The 13,115-nt window shown below is 43.9% G+C and overlaps 1 protein-coding gene across 1 annotated transcript in view; it reads left to right on the top strand.

Annotated features, from left to right (window-relative positions):
* NIPBL (NIPBL cohesin loading factor) overlaps positions 1–13,115 on the top strand; it is a 4,951,262-nt gene that overhangs the window by 2,779,211 nt on the left and 2,158,936 nt on the right. The window contains exon 23 of the mRNA XM_044076429.1: positions 3,324–3,467. Within this exon, the coding sequence (XP_043932364.1) occupies positions 3,324–3,467 (144 nt within the window). The remainder of the gene's footprint in view (positions 1–3,323; positions 3,468–13,115) is intronic.

Below are 13,115 nucleotides of genomic sequence, written 5' to 3'. Positions count from 1 at the left end.
TCTATTCTTAAGGACAACAGGTGCTTTTCCATATTCAAAGTAGGGAGTTTTTTATTGTCAGTTTACTGCTTTGTTTGAATTGGTGGCTGTTAGTAGAGATTTTCCAAAGCCTTTATTGCAGTAACTGCATACTCAGGACAAGGGACGTATTTCCCATACTTAAAACAATCGTCCAATTCTGACTGCCCCAGGAACAGGTAGATATGGCCTTCACCTTCACCATGGAATGTTTCCCAAGTCATAGGCCTCTTACTCCATTCAACAGGGTGATTTTGCTGACCTGTCTTCTAGACTCAAGCTAACTGAAGTCATTTCTCCCATAGGAGTCAGTGGAGCATTTAGAACAATATTACTTCAAATTAGCAGAAGATTAGAAGTGGTCTCTCAGGACTTTTGGGATACATGGCCTCAACCATTTTGATTTTTGGGTGGTGCTTTCATGCAGGTGTCCTTATCCCCAGCTAGGAATTATCAGATGCTTCAGATCTGAGCTGAAAACATCCATACAGCAATTCAAAGTTCCAGGGTAGATACCATACCGTGACTAGAATGTCAGTGGTCTTGGATTAGATGTCAGACCTTCACAAGACTGGCCTAGCATTTGCTTCCTTTAAAGGTCCATTCCTGTACTGTTATAGCCTGCCTTGCTCAGGACCCTCTTGCATTCTCAACTACAGTTTATAACGATGGGTACTACATCTTAGACCACCATGAAAGGAAATCATTCCACCATGAAGCTTCAGTTGTGTTAGGTTAACCCCGACCCCCTCAAGTCAGCCAGCATTCAAGCCATTTTAAAAGTAGCTACCTGGTCCTCTGTTCACCCCATTTCAGAACATTATCACGTGGGGGTTGCTTTTAGTGCCTGAGCAGGGTTATCTTCTGCCTTCTTTATAAGGTGTGTTCTCCTAAGACATTCCCAGATCAGACACTCGTGTACTGGTTTAATGCTTTGGGAGTCATCCCACAAATAAGGACTACAGGAGTGAATAGTATGACAAGTAGTGTAGAGTTATTAGGAGATTGCCATAACTGCAGACATTAGAGTACATTCCGTGCTGTGCATATTTCTGCCTTCCTCCCCCTTTTTTGTTTCTTGGACATAATTGGGATGGGGTATTTTCCTTCCCTGTCCTCAACCTTTTGTCTGATCTTCATACCAGCCCCCCTCATTCCTCACTTTTTTATTTTGCTTTAATAGTCGGGAGAGGGAGATTGGGTAGACCTGCTTGTCGGGTGTGGAGCATGCCTCTTTGGTTCCAGTTATGTCCTGGTGCTTAGGGCTGAACTTTAGCCTACCCATGGCAAGAAGGATCTGAGTATACATTGGTCTACATCCTTGTACCACTGGAGTCCTTGAGTCTTGGTTGGGGGGGGGGGGGTTTGTCAGCAGAAGTCACTGGGAAAGATGCATCTCTAGAAGATGGTCCAACTGTTGGACAACGTGCTGGCAGGATAACCTACCAATCAAGACTACAGCAGTGAATGCACCCTAACATTTACATTTATTGTTACACTCACCTTTGGTGTAGAAGGCTGTGGATTCTTTTCCCCACACCAGGAAGATAGATTGCTGACACTGCTTTGTATCATAAAGGAGTTATAAACTCGTGAGTGTTGTCCTTTGGATGAGACACTAGGTCCCATTTGCTTGAGTTGTTAGTACATCAAGTGGATGTAAAAGATCCTGTGGCACCTTTCAAAAAAAGTAGGGGAAGTTCCCTGACTGCCTTGGGTCTCTCCTAAAAAGAGGCTACTTACTTAGTGGGACTAACCTGGTCAGCAAAGGATAGATAAGTAAATTGTATGTTCCTAGCACAGCTGTACTTTTTGGGTATAGTCATGGGTTTTTTCATTCTTTCAAACATCTGTAAAGGGAATGCAAAGTGGAAAGGTGTAATCCAGTTTGGCGACTGCATTAGCAAGGAGATATTTTCATCTGGAACTTATAGCCACTCTCCCACGCCCAAAGCAAGTGCCCTTGTGTGTCTTAGTAATAAAATGTATGGAGTTATTTGAGTAACAGTAGCCAAATCAAAGAAATTGGGCTTTATTTTGCCTGTGGAGCACATGTTTGTAATAAGGTGCCCTGTCCAATTAGTAGCCTTTTCTGTAACTGTTGTCCAAGTACTTCTTCAGGTTGTTTGCTTTTTACTTTAGGATATACACCAGGGTGGGTATTTTTTACTTCTGTGTACTTACAGTGAAGTTCATCTTGCTTCAAGATCTGTAATTTTATCAAACATCGTTGATGTCTAGTAAAGATTGATTGCAGAGTGCTACATTGCTTTCTTAAGTAACCCTTTCCCAGAGTCTGCCTAGTTTTTCTCCTTCCACAAAACACTGATTGCGAATCTGTAGCTGTCAGGCATTCTAAGATTCCTTTGGTGAAAGATTTAAAATATCCTACAAATCCCCTCAGATGAACACTTCCTGTACTATTCTGTACCCAGTAATGACCCTACTGGGCGTGGTCTCTTTTCAGCAAAAACTTGAGGTGAAGTTGATACTAGCTAGTGGAATTTTGTCCAGTACTCCATAGAAGTTCCTCTCCTTTTTTTTTTTTTTTTTTTTTTGTGCCCCTTGCAGCAGATATACATATACACACACACACACACACATGTATGTGTGTGTGTATATATATATATATATATGTATATATATGTATATATATATATATATATATATATATATATATATATGTATGTGTATATGTGCGTGGGGTTTTATTTTCTTCTTTCTCCATCCAAACTACCAACTTTCTCCATCCAAACTACCAACTCTGGCATATGGAACCTTGGTTTAATGTTTAATAAAAGAGTGGTACCTTGAGTTCATCAACTTTATGCTGCACTACAGAGCACCAGGGAGTAAGTCTAAAACCTCTGTTTTTATAGTGGCACCCACAGCCGTCTTACTTTCCATGCAATACAGGGAAATTTCACCTATTGAAACACTTACCACTCTGTAACCACTATACATTGAACAGTCGGCCTTAAAAGTCTGAGACCGTGTCCCCTTCCATCTTTCTGGACTAAGTTGTTGTGTGGTACTGCTTGCCCACAAATACTTAAGACCTGTGACCAACTCCAGAAGGCATGCATGTTGGTCATTGTCAAGCGCTTCCTTTGCAAGACTTTGCAAGTCTGAAGCAATTAATTGTGAAAGTTGCTACTTACTGTTTGTCGTGATGAGGGAGTTCCTGAGGGGAAGAAATCATGGTCCAGCATGTTCTGTAATATTTTGCTTTAGATGAGTGATATAAATGGCTGAAAGTACTTAAAGATGCATATGAAAATGTATTAATTTGAATTTTTCAATAGGTCCATCAGTTCAGTAACAAATCAACTGAGATGGCTCTTAGAGTGGCATCACTTGATTACCTGGGTACAGTGGCAGCTCGATTAAGGAAAGATTCTGTATCTAGTAAAATGGATCAGAAATCAATAGATCGCATTCTTAAACAGGTATTTAATGTTAATGAGTTTTACACAGTTGAATTATGTTTCTGCATGAGTAAATAATAGATGTGTAATTTGTTGTTTTACACACAAATGTTTGTTTTCTAGAGGGCCTTCCTGCATGCACCTGAGGTGTGACCTGGCTTTGTTAGTCAATTTTTGCAGGGTCAGAATGTATAACTGCGCGCGTGGACACACACACACACATCTAAAACTGTATTGTACTGATGTGCGCGCATGAACACACACACCTAAAACTGTTTTGTACTGAAACATCATAACTGCATCGTTATTAGATAATGCCGAGGGAGACCTTTAAGAGTTGCAACAGAGGCTTCTCCTTTGTCATTCACTCTTTGGAGTATATTCAAGCTGTGCTAGTAATGGCTGAGAGTTGTAGGTTTGCATTTCTGAGACATTTCTTTAGCTTTGATTGCAGTTTTGAGGCTTTTTCTTTTTTCTGGATTTGGTTTTATAATCCCTGAAATGCTGTTGCTTTCACTGAACTAGCTTTCAGTTTTTCCTCTCCTAGTTGATCCTGTCATCAGCCAGTGGCAGTTGGCTTTGAACATTTGTTCACTTCCTGTTGGATTGTGTTAAAGCAGGTATCACTTTTTGGCTAGTTATTCTAGGTCCAAGAATGCAAGGACTCTGCCTTGTTCCAGTGTCCCAGAGGGCTTTTCAGCCCTTGCCCTTCTCCCTTTTTATACTCTCATGTCTACCCTCTTAGTAAACCCTAAGGTTTTTGACATAAATTGACGTCACTTACTGGTGACCACTTGATAACCAGTAAACTCTTTTTTTGCCCTTCATTTTGAGTACTTAGCCATTTCATTTGCAGACTTGTAGTGGGTTGTCTGTCTACACCGTCTATAGGTGTCATAATGAAGTCCTGAGCATGTTGGAGTACATTGTGAATGTTCTTTTGCACATTGCATAAAAATGCTCATGTCTGTTGTGTGAGAAGATGTAGAGATGTCGCATTTTATCTAGATCTCTTCTTGTGGAGATGTTTGTTTAGCTATGTATGCAGACAGCTGCTAGTTCAAGTCCATCGGTTAACCACAAAAGGCAAATTATCTTTAAAAACAGGTTCATGTTTTCCTTTCTCCTAGAAAATTACTCATTTGGGCTTTCTCATTGTCTTTACCTCTTTGTAGCATCTAGTTTCAGTTCCCACTTGCTTTAAAGGTTGGCTGTAGAAAGAGTATTTTAACTTTTGTCCAGTTGCAGGGAAGTTTATCTTAGTCAGGCAATAAGAGTCGGAAGTCACAGATTTTCTAAGCAAATCTGTCCCTCTTTTACTCTTGTTGTCAGACGCTTTTAGTTTTCATAAATTGCCCAGAGCCAGCTTTGCGAGCTTTCACTGTTTTGAAGTTGAGTCCTTACTTTAAGGATCCTGTTAGTTCTATCAGCGTTTTTTTTTTTTTTGGATTTCCAGTTTTTGTGCCTGGGAGCACCTGTTAACATTTCACAGGTTTAGCAGGACTAATATAAGGACTTGTCTGCAAAGCAGTAAGGTAATGGTAACCCCAAACAAAATCTTGTTGAGGTCATAACCATTTAAAAATTTAGAGTAGGAGGTGGCCAGTAGAGGTGACCAAGCCATACAGATATGTGAGTGTTTGTTGAAGCCCACACTTTGATTTGACTATGTAGAAAAGAGTGCTGAGAAAGGAGCTCAAGCTGAGTTATAAACTCTAACCTGCTTACCAGGAAACCTGTGATAGCTGTATGGATCAATGTGTTGGTTCCAAAGCTTGAATACACTCTATAGTTGCTTTAAAATGTCCGCATGACCAGCTGTTCTCACAGCCACTGTTTGCAAAGTATGCAGCTTTATTTCACTATTGGAACCCCATGAATAAACAGCCTTGGGCATTGTTCTGGCTTTCTGGGATGGGGGATCTAACTGGCATATATTCATTGCCAGAGCTTATATTATTGTTGTGTGTCCTGAATTTTTTTTAGTACTAATTGCCATTATCGCACAAACTTGATATCCTGACTCTCAGAACCAAGGGTTTTTGAAGTTGAAGACACCTCCCTTTGGTCTAGTGATAGTGGAGAGAACTTGCAGTAAAATTACTCCTGCCTTGATGAATTTCTTATCACGGTAAGTTAGAAAGTGATATAACAGCTTAGTTCAAGTCCAGACTACTGGAACATTCATGCCAGAGCTTTATTTGCTAGTTTTTGTTTTTTTTTTTTTTCAAAAAAAAAAGTGTACAACTTAAAATTCTGTTATTACTCTTAACAGTTTAATGTTTAATTATTCTGTTTTGAAAACAGGTTGAAGGTGTTCCTTTTATATTGATATGTAAATGATTTATTGTTACTGTTCTAGTTTCTTCTGGATTGGGATTTGAAAACTGCAGATATTGATGCATGCAGAAGTAAATGTTAACATTGGATGTTGTTGGTTGATCCTTGTGTAGCTTTACTTTACGTAATGTACTGCTCTTTATTAGTGTTGAGACTGTGTTGTATATATAGAGCAATACTGTGTCCACATGCATTTTGTGTACCTGTGTAACAGGCTTAGTATTCTAACTATAGTCTTTAGGCCTGTGTAAATGCTTGAAGGCATTCTTCAACCTTTATTTATTTATTTTTGGTTAATTGCCTTTGAAATAGCAACCTGAGTTTTCTGCAGTCATCAGATTAGAAGAAAGGTTATTTCCTTCTTACAGGATCTTTTATCATTGCTTGGGTAAGGAATGGTATTCCTATGTTGCAGTATTCTAGTTGCGGGATTTCCTGCCCTCAGGCGACTCGTACGTCAGCTCCTATGCAAAAGCTTCAGCTTGGCTGATGCAGCTGCGTGGCACGTCACATGTGAGGCCATGAACCAAGGGCCTTAAATATGACGTCTGCATGCACAATCCCCGAACTTTTCAGCCACAGATGTCCGCATCGTGTGTTCGCTCCTTCTCATCAGACGTCTCAGTAAAGCTAAGTAACCCGTTGGATGTTTGATTTTTTTCATATCTGATTGTTATTGCTTAGGCTTGGTTTGTTGTAGCAATTTATAGCCGATGTCAGGTAAAAAGGGTAAATGCCAATGCGGGCGACAGATACCCTTAAAGACACCCATGATAGGTGTGTTTTTTGCTTAGGTCAGGAGCACGACCATTCCGCTTGATCCATTTGTCAATCACTTGTGACTAAGACCCTACGCAGCCGTCTATCCACACTAAACCTCTACTTAGAAAACCAGTGCTTTAAGTGGTTAGCCCTATGAATGGATCCTGCCTCAGAGGCCGCTTCAGAACCTCCTCATAAGAAGCCTGAGTTTCCTTTGCCTGCCGCTCTGTTACCGGACGCCCGCCAGCTGCTGATTTCGGAGCTGAGGGGCACCCGGCGGATCCATCGACTAAGACCTTTGGGGAAGCTGTTGCGCAGCCGACCAGCATGTTCTCGAAGCCTACCCAGACACCGACTACCATCGAGGGGGAACCAGAATCTGTGGTACCTCCATCCGACATCCAGACTTATGACATTGTTCCTACTAAACCTGATTCCAAGCCGGTTCCAATGTCCACCCTGGCTAAAAAGAAACACAAAATCAAGCATGCCTCCTCCACTACAGAAGGTTTACCAGATTGGCAGTTCTTCACTTCTTCACTGATGCAGGCCTTTATGGCCCTTAAGCCTTCAGCCACATCCCCCACTGCTCTACCTTTGCTCAGCCCCCCCCCCGACATCTCTTGCTAGGGAGGAACAGCATGATACTTCCTTTTCCTCCTCAGAGGACTCCCATATCTTACACCTCCCCAGGAGTAGTATTCTCCCAATGAGGAATCTGTTGACGGGGATTCACCCCCTGAGGATATTATATTTGGTGAGACCCATCACCAAGATAAGACTATTTCAAATGGGATACCTCACAAATGACTAACGCCCAAAAGAGGTACTTTGAGTGTCTTCAAGTTGAATTCCCCCTCCCCTTCTGCTGTTCTTCCAGTTCTACCTGCATACTTGGATGCATTTAATTCTGCATCTAAGGCCCCAGACTCTCAGCCACCTGCCCCCACAACAAGGTGCCTGATGAGCAGAAATTCTTAGTGAAACCACCCCTGGCAGACCCAGCAGTGATTGCCACCTACCCTGGTAAGCAGTCCAGGCTGCTTTCCTCCACCTCAGTCTTACCCACTGATAAAGACAGCAAATCTATGGATAGGATTGGTAAGAAGGTATATACCCCCTCCACATTGGCTTTCAAAGTCATTAACTTAATCAGACGCACATGACTGAGTATGCTCTGGACTTGGTCTCTCAAGCCTCCTCCATGCTAGCCTCTATCCCTGACAGCACCATTAAGGCTGACATCTCCTCCAAACCTTCTCTGGATACACAAGTAGCCAGACACTCAATTAGATGCAGCTGTGATGCTGCAGAAGCATCTGCTCGCTCTGCAGCATCTGCTTCTGTTCTCAGGAGATGCTCCTGGTTGAGACTTTTGAACCTCCCAGAAGACTTCAAGTCAAAGATCTTGGATGCCCCCCTGGATCACAATTTTCTTATTGGAAAACAATCTGCAGATCTCTTCAAGAATCTGCAAGAAAAAAAGTAAGGAATTGCAGGACATAAAACATTTACTGGTGTCCCCCATTCCCAAGTACTACAGAAACTAACCTGCTAAAGCCACCTTTGGAAGGTGAAACCCTACTCAGATGGGTACTTCCTCTTCCAAATGTAGAAGAGGTGCAAGGAGACCCACCACGTCCAGACCTACTGCCCCGCATCCTCTGCCCAGACAACCCTTAAAGGACAGAGGAGGCCCCAACAATGCATGACTGCCATGCCCACCTTCCACTCTCAGCACGCCTTCACCACTGCCTCCCCTTCTAACAAACCATAACCACGGAGCAGTGAGTACTATCCATATTCCAAAAAGGATATTTCCTCTCCTGGAAAGAAAAAACACCCAGGAGAGGCATCCTATACAACCCCCCCCCCAAAAAAAAAAACCCGCTACATCTCCTTCCACAGGTTGACAGACCTGATAAAGCTGGGTACCATAGAATCTGTCCCCTCAGGACAGGAAGGAAAAGGTTTCAACTCCCATCTCTTCCTGGTCCCCGAGAAAGACTGCCCTTGGAGACCCATCTTAGACCTCTCCTTCCTAAATCTTTACCTTCAGGTGCCCACCTTCTAAATGCTGTCACTTCCCACCCTGGTACCAGCCAAGGCTTTCATGGCCACCTTGGACCTAAAAGAGGCCTACCTACACATACCCATCAGGACTTCCCACAGAAGATTCCTGCATTTCTCTGGGCCCTCCTCTCATTTCCAGTTTACTGCTTTGCTCTTTGGTTTGTGCACTGTTCAGATTTACCCCTATCTAGACGACATCCTAATACTGGCAGAGTCAAAAGATAACCTCTCAAATCATCTGCACCTCACCATGTCCCTTCTGCAGAATCTAGGGTTCACATTCAACCTTCCAAGGTCCTGTTTCAACCCAGACCAGGACAAGATGTTTCTGGGTTGCAGAATCTGAACGGACAAAAAGAAGGCCTTTCTCCCGCAGGACAAGGTACTATCCCTGACCTCCCACTTTGAGGACATCCTACACTCTCAGTAACGGCAAGGCAATTCCTTCAACTCCTGGGCTTAATGGCAGCAACCATCCCTATGCTACCACTGACCAGAATGCATATGTGCAAGCTTACAGTGGTACCTCATAAACATTTGGTCCCAGCACCTGGATCACTTGGAACAAGTAATTCCCCTCCTTCCCTCTCTAAAGGAAGAAATCAGCTGGTGGAGCCAACAAGTCTAGCTAAACCCAGGACTTCCACTTCAGCCTCCCCAACCCAAGTAATGCATACAGATGCTTCAGATTCAGGTTGGGGTGCAACAGTGGCATTTTACAGGGTTCAAGCAAACTGGCACCCTTCCTTAAAGGCCAAACACATCAGTGCCAGAGAAATGACAGCAGTCTTCATAGCTGTAAAAAAACCTTTACCCCCCCTGCTTCTACCAGGGGTTCTTCTAATAGTGACAGACAATACCACTGTATTGTGGTACCTCAACAAACAGAGAAGGGCAAAGGCATATCAGCTGTGCAGACTAACCCTGATGATATGAGACCTAGCTTCTTGCCACAACTTATCCCTCCAGGCAGCATACATCCCCTTGCAGGACAAGCAAGCAAGCAGATCTCCTAAGCAGGACATCATCTTCACAACACGAATGGATGCTGTACAGGACCGTCTTCCTAGATATAGTCCAGCGGTGGGGCACTCCTCAAATAGACCTGGGGGGAGGCGAACAGAACAGGCAGCTGTAGACTTTCTGCTCAAAGACCTACTCCACTCTAGTCTGGAGAGTAGATGCTTTCAACATCTCCTGGGAAGGGGAAGTTTCTTTATGCTTTCCCCCCTTCCCACTGATTCAGAAAGTCCTCCTGAAAATCAGTAAGGACAAACTGAAAATCTTCGTGACTCCCTACTGGCCACGGCAGCACTGGTTCCCCCTACTTCTCAATCTTGCCAAGGGTAATCACTACAAGTTGGACCTCCTGACACAAGAAAAAGGAACTCTTCTCCACCCACGCTTGCAGATATTCTCTGTGACACTGTGGGTGATAAACTTTTGATCCCATTCAGACACCAGTACTCAGAGGATGTGTTTTCAGTCCTGAGGGAGGCTAGGAAACCTACAAGAAAATCATACCTAGCTAAATGGGAAATATTTACTAAGTGGTGTCTAGACAAGAGTAGGAACAATTGCATTGCTGACCCCCCCCCCCCCAGTTCTTACTTGTGTGTCAGTTGATAAAAAGTGGACTTTCCTGTTCTTCGGTGAGACGACACCTTTCTGCAATGTCAGCCTGCTTGCCTCTTGACCCCCCCCCCCTTGTTAGTCAGGCTCGACGTAAAAATCTTCCTTAAAGGGGAGTTACACATGAGACCTCCAAAGAAGTCTATCCCTCCGCCCTGGGACCTTAACTACATCCTGGAAAAGCTTACCCAACAACCTTTCGAACCTGCTGTGACATCTTCCCTACAGATATGCACATGGAAAACTGTTATCGTGGCTATCACATCAGCCAGAAGAGTATCAGAGCTGCAAGGCTTAATGGTTTGCCCCCCCACACCACCTTCCAGAAGGGCAAGGTCACCATGAGAACTAACCCCTTCTTTATGCCCAAGGTGTTCAATGACTCCTCTCTAAACCAATCTATCCACCTACCCACTTTCTTTCCCTCTCCCACAAATGAGGGGAGAAGGATGCTCCACTCCCTGGATGTACACAGGCAACTAAGATGTTTACCTGGACAAGATCAAATCCATTATGAAATCTAAACAGCTCTTTGTTTCCTTCCACACCAGAGCATTGGGCAAGGCAGTCTCCAAACAAACCATTGCATGTTGGATCAGGAAAGCCATCTCTCTCTGCTACTTCCATCACGTAAAAAAAAAAATCAGTGTGAGTAAAGGCCCATTCCACAAGGGCAATGACCGCCTCCAAGGCCTTCCTAAAAGGTCTGGACACGGCTTCCATTATGGAAGCAGCCACATGGTCCACTATCCACACTTTCACCAAACATTACAAGCTAGACTAAGTCTCCAGAGCACGTGCAGGAATCGCCAGGGCAATCCTATTGGGCTTTGTGGAATCCTCTTATGCATCTGCCACCCTCCATCCAACTAAGCTGTGGTACTCTTCCCATAACTAGAATATTGCAACATAGGAATAGAAGGATATAGAACAGCTGTGTAAAATCTTAACATAACCATAGATGTACTTCTCTTCCATGCTGCAGTATTCCTCTCCACCCACCAATAACCCCCTCTTCATTCTCCTTTCATCCCAGCTTCACCCTGGACCTATCTGTGCAACAGAAGAACGCCAGGGTCCCATACGTGACACAACTGGCATCTTCTCCTGCTCGACCTTCTACTCCACCTGCTGAGCTTCAAGTTCTGAGGATTGTGCGTGCAGATGTCGCATTTAAGGCCCCTGGTTTATGGCTGTACGTGTGACTTCCCACTCAGCTACAACAGCCAAGGTGAAGCTTTTGTATAGGAACCGACGTATGAGTCGCCTGAGGGCAGGAAATCCCACAACTAGAATACTGCAGCATGGAAGAGAAGGACATCTGTGGTTATGGTAAGATTTTACACAATTATCTTTTGCATACATCCTTGCCCCAGGTTCTTGTGCTTCAACCTGTTAACTGAAAATGTGGTGCAAAGAAAATCTCAAGATGTTCTTCATCTCACATTGCTGCAGTCCTTACTTATGGGTAGTCCGCTGTCCTCGGTCGGCCCGAATACCAAAGTATTAGGCTGACGTCGGTCATGGGCGCCTAGATCTGACATCAGAGCGTCAGGGTGTAAAGGCGCATGACCGACGTCATATCCTCAGTCTTTTTTGCCGCATGGTCCGATGCAGAAGCAGCGTTGCAAGTGCCGTTCGGCGTTCTGAAATTTTTCGCTGGAGTTTCAGACCGATACCAAGTTGGGCTAAGTACCCGTTGGGGAATATTTTTGTTTTTCTTGCCTCAGTTACTTACGGATGTCAGAAAAAGTGAATAATTGTATTTCTTGTGGGAAACAGATACCGCATAGGGATTACCACTCGCTTTGTATTCCTTGTCTGGGACCGGAGCACGACGTAGTCGGGTGTCGATTTTGTGCTAGGTTTAATAAGCGCACTATAAAACGGAGGTTAGATTGCGCTAGGTTAGTCTTTGGCAAGAGGTGTAATTACAATATGCAGTCGGATGTTCCGACGCCTGCTTCTACTAAGAAGCGCAAAGACAAATCTTTAAAGCCTAGGCAGGATGATTCGTCCGTTTCGGACGCTGGACCTTTGGAAGCTACAGCTGAACAGGTGGATCCGGCTGAAGTTTCTGTTGAGTCCCAGGAGGAAACTTTGATTTTACAGGATGTGGCCTCTCAGGAGGCAGGTCAGGCTGAAGGGGCCTCTCAGGTTACTATTCTCCCTTCTATGCCTAAGGTGGTTAGGCCCTCTGCTACTGTTTCTAAGGCTACTTCTAAGGGCAGGTCTGTCTTGTCTTCCTCTGGTGTCAGTTCTGGTTCTTCAGGGTCTGTGCCTAAAAAGCACATGCTTAAAATGGCGGAGGATTTGATTACTTTAATTAGAGGTTCTATGCCCCCTCCTGATAAGAGGCCCAGGATAGAGCCAGAGTTGGAAAGTTTAGAGCAGGCCTCAGATGATTCAGAGTCTTCTGCTGAAGACATTCAAGATTTCCCTCCTTATTCTGATTCTGATGCAGAGGATTCCACTCCTTCTGCTTCTCCTCCAGAGGATTTTTCATTTTCAGAAACTCTGCATTCCATGAGGGAGCATTTTAAGTGGGAGGGGCAGGATTACTCTGATTCACGGAAGAGACTCAGGGAGTTCTTGTTTTTACCACAGCATAGACCCTTAGCTATACCTCCGGTTTTGGATGTTGTTTCAGATGTTTTCTCAGAAGCTTCCCTTAATCCAGATTCTGTGCCCCCTGCCCCAGTTAAACCGGACAGGTATTACAGGGTGCCTGAGGCTCATAAATATCTGTATAAGATATTAGTCAGGGGCCTAAGGGTGTTCAAGAAGGCCCCTCTTTTTTTTTTTTTAAGAATCCCGGTTTTCCTTTTTGGATTAAAAGGGAAGGGGATAGATGGTGCAGTT

The sequence above is a fragment of the Protopterus annectens genome, chromosome 1.part0 (assembly GCF_019279795.1).
Source record: "Protopterus annectens isolate FY-2018-M chromosome 1.part0, PAN1.0, whole genome shotgun sequence".
Classification (NCBI taxonomy): domain Eukaryota; kingdom Metazoa; phylum Chordata; order Ceratodontiformes; family Protopteridae; genus Protopterus; species Protopterus annectens.
Note: the sequence above shows the minus strand (reverse complement) of the source record. Positions and strands in the feature narration are given on the sequence as shown.